This window comes from Passer montanus, unplaced genomic scaffold, assembly GCF_014805655.1.
Source record: "Passer montanus isolate IOZ18808 unplaced genomic scaffold, ASM1480565v1 scaffold5, whole genome shotgun sequence".
NCBI classification, from domain to species: Eukaryota; Metazoa; Chordata; class Aves; order Passeriformes; family Passeridae; genus Passer; species Passer montanus.
In genome coordinates, this window is record NW_024369929.1 from 289,363 (window position 1) to 305,219 (window position 15,857).

The 15,857-nt window shown below is 57.3% G+C and overlaps 1 protein-coding gene across 7 annotated transcripts in view; it reads right to left on the reverse strand.

Moving 5' to 3' along the window:
- Nucleotides 1–7,237: 7,237 nt before the first annotated feature.
- NEO1 (neogenin 1) overlaps nt 7,238–15,857 on the reverse strand; it is a 170,206-nt gene continuing 161,586 nt past the window's right edge. For 5 of the 7 annotated variants that reach the window (XM_039723089.1, XM_039723088.1, XM_039723087.1 and 2 more), the window contains 6 exons: nt 15,149–15,387; nt 14,566–14,658; nt 12,572–12,730; nt 11,258–11,494; nt 10,624–10,760; nt 7,238–9,736 (listed from right to left, as the gene is read on the reverse strand). In XM_039723089.1, the coding sequence (XP_039579023.1) occupies nt 9,653–9,736; nt 10,624–10,760; nt 11,258–11,494; nt 12,572–12,730; nt 14,566–14,658; nt 15,149–15,387 (949 nt within the window). In that variant the 3' untranslated portion in view covers nt 7,238–9,652. The remainder of the gene's footprint in view (nt 9,737–10,623; nt 10,761–11,257; nt 11,495–12,571; nt 12,731–14,565; nt 14,659–15,148; nt 15,388–15,857) is intronic. The other 2 variants (XM_039723091.1, XM_039723090.1) reach the window with 1 other exon arrangement.

A 15,857-nucleotide genomic window follows, 5' to 3' on the forward strand; every position in this document is an offset into this window, starting at 1 on the left:
GGTGACGGGGGACACCTCACTGCTCACACCCCGAGAGGTGACGGGGGACACCTCACTGCTCACACCCCGAGAGGTGGCAGGGGACACCTCACTGCTCACACCCCTGAGAGGTGGCAGGGGACACCTCACTGCTCACACCCCTGAGAGGTGGCAGGGGACACCTCACTGCTCACACCCCTGAGAGGTGGCAGGGGACACCTCACTGCTCACACCCCTGAGAGGTGGCAGGGGACACCTCACTGCTCACACCCCTGAGAGGTGGCAGGGGACACCTCACTGCTCACACCCCTGAGAGGTGGCAGGGGACACCTCACTGCTCACACCCCTGAGAGGTGGCAGGGGACACCTCACTGCTCATACCCCTGAGAGGTCAGAGGTGACCCTGCAGCAGCTTTCCATCATCCTATACTGCCTTGCTCACCTTTGTGCCCTGCCCCACACACAGAAATGCTCCCACTGTGGTCCCAGGTTTGGTGTGTGTCTCTGGCCACTCTGCCTCTGTTTTCAGCCCAAATCTACACCCAGGAACCTGCAGGAATGAAATGAGGCTGCTCAGGCACCTTGTGAGTGATGCTATCAGCTCCCAGCAGAGGTGCAGCCTTGGCTTTTCCCTTTTCCCAGGGGGATCCCAGGGAGCAGCTGGGACAGCCCCAGGTCCTGGGTCAGAGCTGAGCAGCCCCTGCTTTCCAGCACAGCCGGTCCGTGCTGGAGCTGCAGGTGTGCTCCGTGTGCAGGTGATGGCTGCAAGGACACGGGGGAGCCGTGCCCCTGTGCCCAGCCCTGTGCCCGCACCAGGGGTGCCTGGGCACTGCTCCTGGATGGGCAGGGGGTCTCCAAAGCCCTCCCCTCGCTGCCTGCTCTGTCCCCTCGATGGGCACAGGCTGGATTTCAGCACGGGTTTATGTACACTGGTGTTGTCACATCACTGAAGAGCCCCCAGACATTCTGCCTCGCTAATTCCAGCACCCTTTGCCTAAGCCCCGCTTTAGGCTCTGGTTTTAATGGAGCTGAAGGGGGTGGCACTAAGGCAGATTAAAGGAGCGGAGCCGGCCACGAAGGCGTTAACAGCCAAGGGAACAAAGGCGTGCCTTGGTTCTGCCATCTGCAGAGGCAGAGAGGCGATTGCTGCCCCTTCAGCAGCACCCAGCGACCCCGATCACCACCGCTCCTGTCCCAGGCTCCTGATGGAGCAGACCTCGCCTGGAGCCCCTCAGGAGAGGGGGATGCTCCTTTGTGTCAGTGAGACACAGCAGCTCCCCGGGAGCTGCAGCCCGGCAGGTGCCAGCCCCTTGCGGGCACTGTGCCCGGCTGGCACCGGGACAGCCCGGAGCGGAGCCGGCCACGAAGGCGTTAACAGCCCGTCCCGGTGCCACGTGTGGGACCGCTTTCCCTCCCCGGGAGCCGCTCCTGGCTGTGCTGGGAATTACAGAGCCCTTCAGGGTCACGTTCCGCCCTTGGCCGGGCTGGCAGCGGCGCCGTGCTGGCTGTGCCCCCCTGCCTGTCCCGGGGCCACCTGCCCCCCACCAGGGCTCCTGTCCCCCGCTGTGGCCGCAGGATGTGCCCAGCTCCGGCCAGGACCCTGCCCATCCCTCCAGCCCCAGGGACCCGCCGGGGCTGCAGGCTCCCGGGGCCGGGGCTGCCGTGGCCGGAGCTCCGAGGGCTCCCAGGGCTGGTGTCCCCAGCTGGCCCCAGCCACCAGGAACAGCCCCTGGAGCTGGGAGCTCCGTGGGTAGGGAACAGCACATCCCAGCGCTGCTGGAGCAAACCCAGCAGGGCCTGGGGCTGGGTGCCTTCTCCCTCTGGGCAGGAAGGGTGCTGCTCCTCTGGCAGCATTCCTGCTTCCCCAGGGCAGCCGTGCTGGATTCCCTGGAGCCCAGGAGCCTCGGGAAGGAGGGGCACGGGGCTGAGGGCACACTGCTGCCCGAGCTCGTCTGCCAACCGCTGCAGTGCCAGGCAGGAAGGAGCCCAGAGGGGTTGTCCACCTCCTCTTGCTGCCTCACACCGTTCTTGTCAGAGACTGGAGCGCCAGGACAGCTCGTGTCTCACGTCCCGGTGCTCCTGAGGAGTCTGTGGGACGTAGGACAGTCACACAAAGCCCTACAAGGATGCTGAAGGTGTGGCTTTGACCAGCACTGCCGTGAAAGCTCCATCCCACAGATCCAACAGCTGCAGGGACACCTGGAGACATGGCACAACCCACGCCTTTATTCCTTCCCTGTCTGCAGCAAAGTGGGCTCCTAAATCACAGGGTTTAGCTCAAATGGTACAAAACCAGGCAGGCACCAGCCTCGGGCACTCTGGAATATCCTCTGGGAGCCCTGAGTCCCAGCACTGTGGGGACTCAGCACCCATTTCTAATTTATCCTGATGCTGTTCTGTGCTTGATGGGTTTTATTAGATCCCAGTGGTTCTCACAGAGCAACCCTGGCTGGGAAGGGCTGTCCCCACTCCACTCCCATCCCTTCCAGCCCCAGCCTTGGGCAGCTGGGCTGGGACTCAGGGAAATGTCCTGGGGTGGAGATTGGAGACACCTGGGCTGGAGAGTAGAGAAGCCTGGGATGGAGGTGATGGGGAACACCTGGGATGGAGAGTGGAGACACCTGGGGTGGAGGTGATGGGGAACACCTGGGGAGTGTGTGGCACGAGCAGGTTCCAGTTTGGCTTCTCCCTTGCAGCAAACATCAAGAACGACCAGCAGCTTCTCCTGTGCCTGCCTAGGTAGGAGTGGGGGGTTTAGGGGGTGTCTCTCCACCTGAACCCCACCTTTTGGGGGTGCTGCTGGTCCTGGCTGCTGGGGGCAGCTGTGGGGAAAGGCTGAGCGTGGAGAGTGGAGACACCTGGGGAGTGTGAGGCACGAGCAGGTTCCAGTTTGGCTTCTCCCCGTCCAGTTCCTTGCAGCAAACATCAAGAACGACCAGCAGCTTCTCCTGTGCCTGCCTAGGTAGGAGTGGGGGGTTTAGGGGGTGTCTCTCCACCTGAACCCCACCTTTTGGGGGTGCTGCTGGTCCTGGCTGCTGGGGGCAGCTGTGGGGAAAGGCTGAGCCCTGGGCTCTGTCCCCCTGGCCACTCCTGCTTCTAACTGGGGGTGCTCTGGGGGCCTTGGTTGGGGTGGAAGGTTCTGGAAGGTGCTGGATCTGGGAATTGGGCTGTGTGCTCTGTTTTTAGGGTCTCCTCTGTGCTGGCATGTTTGGGGCCAGGACTGGGCAGTTTCTTTCTCCCCCAGCCCTGTGTCTGGGGGTGCCTTGTCCCTTTGCTTTCCCCACCCTCCCAGCCCTGCCTGCACTAGCACAGCTTTTCTCCCTTTTTCTCAGTGGGAAAATGACCCCACTGATCTGTGCTGGTGCCCAGAGCTGGGCAGGAATGGCTGTGGGGATCCAGGAGGGAATGCAGCCGTGGAAGCCCCTGCTCCTCCAGCCTGCTCGGTCCGTGGGGTGCTGGGAGGGCTCTGTGCCCCTGCAGGAAAAGGTGGAGAAATCCTTGGGGGCAGGAGCAGCCAGGCAGGGCCACGGGAGGCTGGGGAGGGCACGAGGCGGTCCTGGGACAGGGACACCCCGCCAGGGTGACCCAGGGACAGCCCTCGAGGCTGGGCAGGGTTTGGGATGGCCCCGGGACTGCGGAGAGCCCTGGCAAGGGTTCCGTGGCAGCTGAACCCTGCAGTGCCGGGGGCTGTGTGTGACCGCGGGGGAGCAGGCGGGGATGGCCCGGGGGATGGACCGTGGGGACGCTGCCGCCGTGGGGACGCTGCCACTGCCCTGGGGAGCGATGGGCTCCGGTGTTTTCCCGGCTCACGGGGGTGCGGGATGAGCAGCCCCCCTGGCTGACCCCAACCCCTGGCCCGCGGCCCCGGGGGCTGGAGCCAGCTCAGAGCTCTCCAGCAGCTCCCCCTGGATGCTCCAGCTCCGCCTCTGCGGCCCTGCCAGCCCTGACCGGGGCTCTCCTGCCCCCTCAGCCCTGCAGGCAGGAGGGAAGCGCTCCCCTCACCTGGAGGGGACAGCTGGAGTCACTGGAAGGGCAGAGGGGGACAGGGGCTCAGCCAGCAGGGGAGAGGAGCCTGTGCCAGCCCAGCCCAGCCCTGCCTGCAGCCCCCGAGGGCGCCTCCTGCTTTGGGTGGAGTTAACCAGGGATGATTTATGATTTCACTGCTGCCTCTCCAGCGTGGCCTGTTCAGCCTCGGCAGCAGCTGGAGAACATCCCTGGGGTGTGCAGGGTGTTGTGCCCAGGGCTGGCCGTGCCTGCATTTGCAGCTACAGGGGCAGCACTGCCTCCTGTCCCCACGGCTGGCACTGGTGACACTGGTGCTACACAAGGGCTGTGGTGGCACTGCCACCATGCCCAGCCCGCTGTGGGCAGAGCCCCTGGACAGCTCCCTGGGGCTGGCATGTCCTGAGACATCCTCCTGGGGAGCAGGATTTCCTCCTGAGATACTGCCGGGGAAAATCAGTGTTTGCCCAAAGTCACAGCCCTGTGCTTCCTGTGCCTCTGGAGAGGGAAAGGTGTGCAGGAATCAGGCTGGGAAACAGGAGCTGGAACTGGGAAACAGGAGCTGGAACTGGCAAAGAGCTGGGAATCAGGAGCTGGAACTGGGAAACAGGAGCTGGAACTGGCAAAGAGCTGGGCAAAGCTGATGATGGGTTACTAAGCACAGGGAGCAGGTTGCTGTCCTCATGGAGCTGCCTCCAGCCCTGCCCATGGAGGGGAAAGTGCTGCTCACAACGTTCCCCACGGCAGAGGGGAGCCCCAGGGTGGGCTGGATCCTCTCTGGGTTTGTTTGTCCCTGGCCCTCCATGGCATTCTGGCTTTCCCTGTCCCTTCTCCAGGGAGGTGTGCTGGGGCTGGGGGTGTTCTCCACTTTTCCACCTTTATGCTCATGTTCCTGTGGCTGCCAAGGGTTGGCTTTCCCTTTCCAAACTTGCTGTGCCCTGTCAGTGCTGCCTGTTTCCTGGAATGTCTGTCCCCTGCACTTCCAGGGTGCCACCACCCTGCAGCTGCTCTGGGGGCAGGGATTTTATTGTGTCTGGAAGGTTCTGCAGAGCCACAGTGCAGCTCCAGGCTTGGCTTTCAGGAGGCAGATGTGTAACCTGCTGGAAACCTCCCCTGATCCCACAGGAACAGGCTGGGAGAGCTGGGGGTGCTCACCTGGAGAGGAGCAAGATCCAGGGAGAGCTCAGAGCTTAAGAGGCTCCAGGAGAGCTGGAGAGGGACTGGGGACAGGGGATGGAGGAACAGGACACAGGGAATGGCTTCCCACTGCCAGAGGGCAGGGATGGATGGGATATTGGGAAGGAATTCCTGCTTGTGAGGGTGGGCAGGCCCTGGCACAGCTGTGGCTGCCCCTGGATCCCTGGCAGTGCCCAAGGCCAGGCTGGACAGGGCCTGGAGCAGCCTGGGACAGTGGGAGGTGTCCCTGCCATGGCAGTGTGGGAGTGGAATTGGGCTTTAAGGTCCCTTCCATCCAAACCATTCTGGGATCCTAAGAAAAGCTGCACTGGTTCAGTGGGTTTGGTGAAAGCTGTGGAGTTGAATCTCCCTGAGCTGCTGCAGAAAAGCTTTTGCTGAGCTGCAGAGGGTCTGGGGCAAAGCCACGCTCCTTCAGGAGGAGAGGGGAGGCTGCTCTCACCGGCCAAAAGCCTGCAAGCCTTGCCCAATTTATCGCAGCTGTTTGAGGCAGCCCTTGCTGTGGGTCGGAAGCCGAAGCTCCCTTGGCAAATCTGGGATTTACAGCGTGAGTTCCCCCCGAGCCGCCCTCGGCGGCAGCAGCAGCGTCCGGGGGTCCCTCGGCCCTCCAGGGGCTCCCTCGGGCCGTGCGAGCGCTGGGCTGCTCGGGCTGGGCACCGCTGCCACCTGCTGTCCCCGGGCTGCGGTGACACCGCTGCCACCTGCTGTCCCCGGGCTGCGGTGGCACCGCTGCCACTGCTGTCCCCGGGCTGCGGTGCCACTGCTGTCCCCGGGCCGCGGTGCCACTGCTGTCCCCGGGCTGCGGTGCCATTGATGTCCCCGGGCTGCGCTGGCACCGCTGCCCTGCGGGGCTGGCCCCGGCTGCCCGCTGAGGTTCCACAGTCTCAGGATGCCTCCCAAGGTGCCACCACCGGCAGCTCGGGCTGCTTTGACACCGCCAAGCGCCAACTGCCGCCAGGAGCCCGGGCTGGGAGTTTTGTTTCACTGGGAATGGGTTGGCATTGGTGTTCAGGGGCCTGGCACAGCCCCGGGCACAGCCAGGGGTCCCCAGGGAACGCTCTTGGTGTGGCAGAACCCGGAGCACGGAGCTGGGGGGCTCAGCCTGGAGAGAAGGAGGCTCAGGAGGGACCTTGTGGCTCTGCACAGCTCCTGACAGGAGGGGACAGCTGGGGGGTCGGGCTCTGCTTCCAGGGAACAGGACAAGAGGAGACGTCCTCAAGCTGTGCCAGGGGAGGCTCAGGTTGGACACCAGGAGGAATTTTTTCATGGAAAGCATTGTCAGGCATTGGATGGGGCCACCCAGGGAGGTTTGGAGTGCCCATCCCTGGAGATGTCCAAGGAATTCCTGGAGGTGGCACTCAGCTCTGGGCTGGGGACAGGGTGGACCCCATGGTCTGGAGGGCTTTTCCCAGCTCCGTGATGCCGTGTGAATCCCAGCCCGGGCAGGGCTGGCAGAGCTCAGCTCCCGCCCCCCGGGGCAGTGCCCGTGCCCGGAGCTGGGGCTCGCTGAGCGGGGCAGGGTTTGTCTGCTGCCCCTGCACACAGGAAAGGCTCCCCGGGCTCCTCCCCAGCTCTGACCCAGCCGAGCTGCCCCTGGCCATCCCCTGTCCAGCTGCGATGTGGGAGGGGAAGGAAGGAGTGACCAGAGGGGGGACAGGGCTGTGAGCAGGCAGTGCCTGCTGGCCCTGGGCTGATGCTCATCAAGGAATCAATTCCTGCACTTCACAATCCAGAATCAGGACGTGCAATAGCCTACAGGTATGGTATTATTTTTCCATTTTTTCCCAGTGCATTAACACTATTATTCGTTCTTCCACTGCTCTGAACCCCTTCCTTCTTTGCTTGCTAATTAAAAGGTGGTATTTTTACTGTGGAGCTTTGAAACAGGGAAATGCTCCAAGTTCAGTCTCTGCACAAAGCCTGAGGGAGGGAGAACAGTTCTGTTCTTCTTTCTTCAGAGAACACAACCCACAGCAAGGGAAAAAAAGGGCAAGTAAAACCCCAAACCTGGTCACTGAACCCGCTACAAATAATGAGACAAACTCTCCAAGCAGGACAGGAGTTGATTGGATTAAAAAAGTGTATTGGATGCCCAATACAAAATAATAAACATGAAGTTATTAAAAAAAGCCATAGAGGATACAGCAAATACTACAGAAAAGCAAAAAAATTGTACAGAAAGGTCGACATCTACAGCAGTCCTTGAAATTCTTCTACATGAGAATCATAAAACAATGTACAGGTTTGGTTTGTTCCTTTTCCCCAAATGTCTGAGGGAAGCTGTCACTGCACAGCTGGACTATGACACTACAAGGATACACAATGTTCCAAAGTTAAAATCACAGGATATGTAAGAAAACGTAGCATAAAATGTGAAAAAGTGCAATACAGATTGTACACTGAATTGAATAAATGTTTTTTCTTTTTTTTTTCAGTTTAACCTTAAAAAACCAACTTTGAACAGTTGTTTTATCATTAAAAATATTCCCCCTCCCCAAATTCAATGACAATATTAACATTCATGGTGTTCTACATAAGGAATATTCACAAAGGCCCCCAGCTGGGAATACTGTGTGTGTAGGATGGCATTTCTTTGGGTATAGGTAAAAAATAGGTAAAGGAACAGATCCACACCCTCCTTTTCCAGGCCAGGGGGTGGATTTTATTCTTTAAATACATGTTCTGTAGCTTATTTTGCCCTGAATTGTACTGATTCAAAGTCCAAACGTTAATTATCCAGGTGGCCCATGGTGCTACAATTTATTTCATTCCCTCCCCTCCCTCAATAATAAATAAATGCAAGAAATGGCCCAGAAATGACACCACAGAGTCCAGGAAAAGAAAGGAAGTGAGCCCACCCTCAATCCCTGCTCTCCCTCCTCCCAGGAGCTCCAGCCCCACTTCAGGGGGCAGCAAAGGAAGCCAAGTTCTTTTTGCCACTTCCGTGGAAATCTCCTGGCAGAGGCACAGAGGGGCCTGAGCTTCCCAAATCCCAGCCCCTGAACCATCAGGAAGTTTGGGATTCCTTTTATCCTAGAAGTGAAACTGCACAGGAGTTCACTGGCAGCTGGTTGGGGTTTCTCTCTCTCTCTTTATTTCTCATTTTTCTGAACTCCAGCCCTTTTTTATTTTAATGCAGAGAGGGCCAGAGTCAGGCAAGCACACAGAGAGAGAAGGAAAACCCCTCCTCCCTCCCTGCTCCCTCTCCTCCCTTTCCAGACAGGTCTGTGAACAGCACCCGGCTCACCCATGCTGGGTTTATTTTTACATGGTTTCCAAAGTGTAAAAAAATACATTTTTGCCTTGGTTTGTGTCCGAGGAATCCTTCAGAGCAGGATTCCTGTTGGGATGGCCTGGGACAGGACCTGCAGGACACTGGGTGCTCTCCAGGCAGGATCTGGGCTGCTGGGAATGGGGAAACCCTCAAGTTCTCTGAGCCCAGCCCTGCAGCCTTGCTGAGCTCTCCCTCTGCCCTTCCAAGGCTCCTGATCCATCTTTAAACCAACAACAACAAAACAGCTGCCAAAAGAAGCTTCCTGTGGGGTCACCTAGGCAGGAGAACCCCAGCTGCCAGGAGGAATTCTCTGCCTGCTCCTAAAGGAGCCTCGTGCTGCGCCCAGTGACCAGACACACAGTACAGCTGAAGATGTTTCCTTGTTCTTCAGTCTTCCCAGGCACTGGAAAAAGACAGGAAAACAACAGGAATGAACCCTCCCCAGGATCCCCTCCCCCTCCCCAGCTACTTCTCCCCCCACTCAAAATATTAAACTGCACAAAAAGCGACAAACAAGGCTCTCCAAGTACACCTCAACTCAAACAGACCGGGAATCTCACAGTGATGAGAGGAGAAAGTCAGGCTTTTAATAATTATAATATAAAAATAATAAAAAAAGCTTACAAAGAGCAGTGCAGCATCCCAAAAGGCCATGGATTAACTGCCAGAAGGGGACGTAATTATACGCAGAATAAAAAACAAAACAGAACAACCCACACTGGCAATGAATTTTCATACACAATAGAACAAGCAGTCAAACCTCAGCCTAGGCTGTGGAAAACAACAGTTTCTCCCTTTTTTTTTTATTACAATATTTTTTTCCTTTTTATAAAAAAAGATAAAATAAAAACACAAATAAAATTGTACATAAATGCCAATGTCCAACACTGAAAAGGCAGGGCAATCACACCACTGAGACAAAACCTGACCAGAAAAAAACTAATGGTGAGTCCACTTTGCTTTGCTCTTGTCCTGCTGGATGCCAGCCTGGCTGGCGTGGCCCGTCCTGCTGGTGCTGCTGGGACCCGCGTGGCTCCCTGCAGGACAAGGGGTGACACCGGGGTCACCCGGGGCTGCTTCCTCTCCTCCTCCCTCCATTGCTCTCACGTGCTGTCCCTCTTTCTGGTTTATTTTTTTCTCTTTTTTCCGTAGTTTTTCCTCTGTCCAGCTGCTCGTGCTGCGGGCCGGGCGCGGGCGCGGCGCTCAGGCCGTGGTGATGGCGTTCAGGTCCTTCATGAGTCCTTCCAGGTGTGCCATTTCTTTGGTCAGCTCGTCCGGCTCGTAGCTCTGCGGGGACAGGGACAGGGCTGGGGCTGAGCAGGGCCCAGCAGTGGGTACTGCTGGGGCACTCCTGACCCCGCTCAGCAATGGGCACAGGGTGGGTTGGGCACAGGCTGGACTCTGGGCTCGGTGATTCCATGTGAATCCCAGCCTGGTTAGGGTGGGAAGAGCTCAGCTCCTGCCCCCTGCCATGGTGGGGGCTGATCTCTCTTTCCAAGTGCAGCTCTTGGGCAGTTGTGTTCAGAGCTCCACTGGTTCAGAGCTCTCCCTGTTCTCCTGTCTCAATCCCTGCCTTTGAACCAAAGCAGGAAGTTGAGAAGGATCTTCCCAGTTTAACAGGAAAAAGGTCAAAGGAATAGTTCAACCAGGCTGTTTTGGGATGAGGATAGCTGCTAAACTCACACATTTTTAGGCTCAGCTGTCTCATTTCTGTCACCACTGTGGACAGACACCATGGCCTGGCTCATCTCCACACCTCTCCTGACCAGTCCTGAGCATTTCCAGCCCTGCCCTGTTCTCACACACAAACTTCCTCCTTCATGCAACAGCCAAGAACTTCCACTTCACCAAACCTTGTACTGCAAAGTCATCCCAGCCCTCTGCCCAACACATCATCTGCACATGGGAATGCCCTGCAGAGCTGGGGATGGCACTGGCACAGGGAATGCCCTGCAGAGCTGGGGATGGCACTGGCACTGGGAGTGCCCTGCAGAGCTGGGGAAGCTGCAGCACTCAGCAGGACCCTCCCTGCAGGTGTCTCCCCCATTTTCCATGCAGATTCCCAGGCAGTGGAGCTGTGGGAGCACGGAACCCCTATGCCCATGAAGGTGCCCAGTGCAGGGTGCCCACAGAGCCCCGGGGGGAGCCCTGCCAGCCTGGCAGGGGGTACCTACGCTCTCCGAGTCCTCCAGCATCCGCGTGGTCTCCTGCACCTCGGGGGCGCTGGGCACCACCACGGGCATGGGCGGCCGAGTCCTGCCCAGGGTGCCGATGGACGCCGTCTTCACCGCGTGCAGGGGGTGCCCGGGGGCTGCAAAGAGGTTGGGACACGGTCAGGCCTGGCTCCTGCCTGCCCAGGCAGCTCCTGGAAGGAGCACAGTAAGGACAGGGGGAATGGCTTCCACTGCCTGGATGGGATATTGGGAAGGAGCTCCTGGCTGGGAGGGTGGGCAGGCCCTGGCACAGGGTGCCCAGAGCAGCTGTGGCTGCCCCTGCATCCCTGGCAGTGCCCAAGACCAGGTTGGACAGGGCTTGCAGCACCCTGGGACAGTGGAAGTGTCCCTGCCATGGCAGGGGCTGGGACTGGGTGGGCTTTAAAGCTCCCTTTCAACCCAAAGCAGTCTGGGATGATCCCATGGAGGAACAGGATTCTATCAGGACAAAAGGAACACTTCAGTTCTGGAGTGCTGGATCTGAATTGTCTTATCTATGACACCAGCCAAACTCACCCCGGCCTCTGCCACATTTCCTCTGAGGCCCAGCCCTGCCCTCCCTCTGCTCCCCAAATCCTGGCCCGTGGCTGCTCACCTTGCTGGCTCAGCAGGGGCGTGCTGGGCAGGGCGGGGTCGAAGGGGCCCCCGGCGCTGGGCACGGCGGGCACGGCGAAGCTCTTGAGGGGGTGCGAGGGGCGCACGTGGGCCGTGGGGGGGCCCTGGGGCTCCTCCTCGGCGGGCAGGAACGGCCCCTCGGCCTCGGGCAGCTCGGCGCCGGGCCCGGCCGAGGCCGCCGGCATCGTGTCCGTGCTGGGCGTGTTCCGGACGGACTCTGCAAGCACAGAGGCCACAGCAGGGTCACTCCTGCACAGGGCACAGCTCCTCCTGCCAGGGCAGCAATGGCCCCTGGCCAGCCCATCGGCTGAACGGGAGCTGGGAGCTGAGAGGTTCCACCTCTCACTGGCACTGAAAGAGCTCCGTGTTCCAGTCCTCAGACAAACAGCACAGAACACCAATCTGCAGCCTCCTGTTACCCCACAGTACCAGTATTGGCATTTTTAACTAGGAACTAACTCTTCACAGCACTGGGATGGTCACAGAGAAGCCACACTTGAAATTCATCATTACTGAGACTCATGGAATGGTTTGGGCTGGAATGGACCTTGCAGCCTCAGGAACTGTTTTCACAAGGAAACAACATTTTGGCTGTGATACCTTCAAATGGTGACCTTAGAAAAGCTCAGAGTTCACTTCATCCCAGTATGTTACCCATGTGCACATTCAGCAACACCATTGCTTTGGGATTTTCAGAGCACTGGAGACTTCAGTGCTCTCTAAAACTACTGCAAATGGTTCTGATCAAGGCTGCAAGTGCTGCATGGAAATCACCCCCATTATCTGTGTGCTCCCATTCTCAGTAGCCAAGCCTGGACTTTCCTCTCCTGCTGGTTTCAAATTGTATTAATTAGAGGAAAAGTTACCCCATGAAGCAGCTCAGAGTTAATCTGATGTTTCAGACTCCAGAGCCAGAGGCTTTAGCAGGAGAAATCCCTGTCTGGAGCTGTGTATAAAACATGAAACCCCCTTTTCCAGGAGGAATCCCTGTCTGGAGCTGTGTATAAAACATGAAACCCCCTTTCCAGGAGGAATCCCTGTCTGGAGCTGTGTATAAAACATGAAACCCCCTTTCCAGGAGGAATCCCTGTCTGGAGCTGTGTATAAAACACGAAACCCCCTTTTCCAAGGACACCACCATGGATGTCAAGGATCAACATCCGACCTACCCAGGAAAGCCCAGCCCATCCTGATGCAGCCCCCAGAGGAGACTGACCCAGGGGCAGGCTCTGCCTTCCAGGAGTTTCCCCGAGTGCTGCACACAGCAGCAGCTCCCTGAGGGTTGGGGTCTCACCTGTGGAGTCGGCCCTGTCCGAATGGGACATGGCAGAGCCCAGGGGCCACGGGCTGAGCTGGTGCTGCAGGAAGCTGCGGGTTGGAGAGGCGAGGCTGCCGGAGTGGAAATGGTGGTGAGGGGGGTCGAGGGAATGGATGGGATGAGCACTAATCACAGCTGTGGATGAACACAAGACAGAGAAACACTTAACACACACACACACAGGACAGGCTGGGGACTCCCTCCCTGCTCCCTCCTCCAGCAGGGAGCCAGACCCTCGGCTCATTTACAACCCAGCTTCAACCCCTGGGTTATCACACCTCAAACATGCTTAGGACAAAAAAATCACCCAATTACAGCTCCAAAAGCTGCCAGCAGCTCTTAGTGCACTGCTTGATTCCAAGGAAAAGTTCAGAAGAAGAATCAAGAGAATGCAGATCTGTTATCCACATATTTTGATACAATATGAAATGAGGTGTGTTAAACAATAAACAGCCCTTTGCTTGCCAACACCCTTCCAGAATTTCTGTGCTCCAGGAGGCACACAAGGAAGTCACTAGATACACACCATGACTGCAAATTAGACTAAAATGGCACAGTGAATGACCATAATTCAGTGCTTAGGAGTGGAAGGAAGTCACTAGGTACACACCATGACTGCAATCACACTAAAATGGCATGTGAATGACCATAATTCAGTGCTTAGGAGTGATTAATAACTCCATCTGGGTGGAAGAAAGCCCTGGAAGGTTGTGCAGGCCCAGGACACGTGGAATGGTCCTGGTGGGGCTCACTGAGAAAGGGCCTCACGTGCCAGGCTGAGCTGCCAGGAGGGCACTGCAGACCCCACAGTGGATGTGCCACTCCCAGAACCCAGAGGCTGTGGCAGGAGGCCCTTGGGGCTCTCACAAACAGGATGGAGAGTCCAAGCCTCAGAGCCAAGCTCCAGCAGGGCCTGGGCCTGCTCTGTGCCCCCAGGCAAGGCAGGAGCTGGTGCAGAGCCTGGCATGGGATAGGCACCTGTCACACTGCCATGTCTGACAGAGCAGCTCCAAGGAATTCAGTGTCAAACTGCACCCTCTGCTCCCTCCTCACACACGGGGAGCTGGGAGCCAACAAGGACATCACACTGCTTAGTGCCAAACCAAGAAACCTTGGAAAAAGGTTGTAGAACAAGAAGATTCACAAACTGAGCAATCAGGTCATCAGGACACTTGAAAAAGCAGGCAGAGATCAAGAACACCAAGTCCTCAGCTCAGTTTTAAATTAGAGTAAAAAGAAAGTGGGAATGTAATGAACTACTCTGAAATAATTCCATAAAATGGAGGGGTTGTGGCAGCAGCCACTGGCTACAGGAGGAACACGATCACAGAGCTCAGGGAGGTCTAAAGCTCAGCCTGGGTGAGCTTGGTGTGATTTTACCTCCCAGTATCTCCCCTGACAGCAACTCCTGAGCTTCTCACTGGGGGTCTCACACAGGCTTTCAGTCTGGCTGTTCAGAGGTTCAGCCAAGTCACTTTCCATCTTGCAGCCATTTGAAAACTCTATGTATATTGTTTAATTCCAAAAATATTTCATAATAATGGTCATTTTGGTATCAGAGAAGGGCAAAGAGCTCAGAGTAAAGTCAGAGAAGGCTCTGAGAGCAGCAACTGCAGAGATAAAGGGGATGGTGACTGCTTGGGCTGGGAGGGGAAAACCAACAGTGGGAACCTGACAGAGACTGCAGCTCTGCAGCTCCCATGAGCAGCTGGGCACTGGCAGAGTGTCCAGCTACTCCAAGAAGCAGCCAGGCCCACAGGCTGTCCCTGGAGAGCCCCAGACTGGGACAGAGAGGTCTGGCCATGCTCCTGCCCTCACCCCAGAGCAGCCACATCCAGTCCCTTCTAACGTGGCTCACTCTGCCCACACCAGGAGGGCTCAGGAGCCTCCCCTGGGCTGCTCCTGCTGCCCAGGAAGGGATTTCCTGGGAGCAGGGAGTGGCTCCAGCAGGAATGGGGGTGTTCACTTACGCTGAGGTGGCTGAGAATCAAAGGGCATCATCATCTTGGGCCTCATGCCCCTCCTTCCTGCCAGCGTGGACATGCTGTCCTCTGACTCGTGTCCTGAGGGGAAAGACCACGTTACTGCTTGCTCCAGCTCCTCAGCCAGGCCAGCATTCCCTTCCCACACCCGCCCTCCAGTCCTGCTCCCAGGCAGCTCTTGGAGCCACCAGTGACAAAACCAGCCCCTCCCCCTTCACTGGAAGGTGGGAAGGTGAGGGTGAGGATTTTGGGAACTGGAAACTCTCCAGGCCCCAGTGCACTTCTGGCAGTGACTGAGCTCTGGGCTGAAAGGTCAGAAACAACTCCAGTAGTTTAATGTGAAGTGAGATGATCTTCCCATCACTAATCAGTATTTACCAAGTAATTATCTAACTCTTGGATGCTCCACTGCCTCACTAAAACACATGATCCAACCATTCCAGAGTCTCAGAAACCAGGAACAAACCCAATTCACTACTTGGAAAATAAGAACAGAGAAGAGTAACTTCACCATCTCTCAGTAAAGTGGAGTCCCAGCCCCAGGAATGTGTTTCAGCCCCACGGCTCCCACCTCTGTAGGAGTTCCGCCTCTGATGGATGTTGCTGTCCATGGAGTTGTCCACCGGGGTGATGTCCTGGGAGTTGCGAGGGATCGGGGTGTCTGTCATGATGGGATTGGGATCTGGGGATTTATCAATGGGTTTGAGCTCCAGCCTCTCGTGATGGATCCAAAGGTCTGGAGGTTTGACATCTTTGGAGTTGCCCTTGTACTTGTGGGAGCCGTTCACGGATTTGCAGGCGGCTCGTTTCCTGGCAGGAGAGCAGAGGGGATGTTCTTCACTTGTGGAAAAGGAAATTTCCCTGGGATCCCCCTCAGGCCTGGAAGTTTCCCCCTGGGCAGGGAGCTTGGAATTTTGCACACAAGCCCCAGTGACACCTCAGAGCACATCCTGAACTCCAGTGCCAGGGAATGCACCCCATGTGCAGCCCAGCCTTCACCACCAAGAATTCAGTTTGCAGAAATTCTGCTCACTGAGAGACAATTCCAATGCTGTGCCCACATCCCAGGCTCACCAAGCTCCAGCTTGTTCCCATCCAAGGGGTTGGGAACACAGGATTAAGGACAGGAGTGTTCCTTCCAGCCCTGCTCAGGCTGGACACTCCCACTGGGGTTCCCACCCTGCTGAGAGCAGCAGCAAACCACAGCGACGCAGAGATTTGGGATGGCAGCATTTTGTGACAGCAAAATGTAGGTTTCAGCACTCCTGCCATGCTGACTC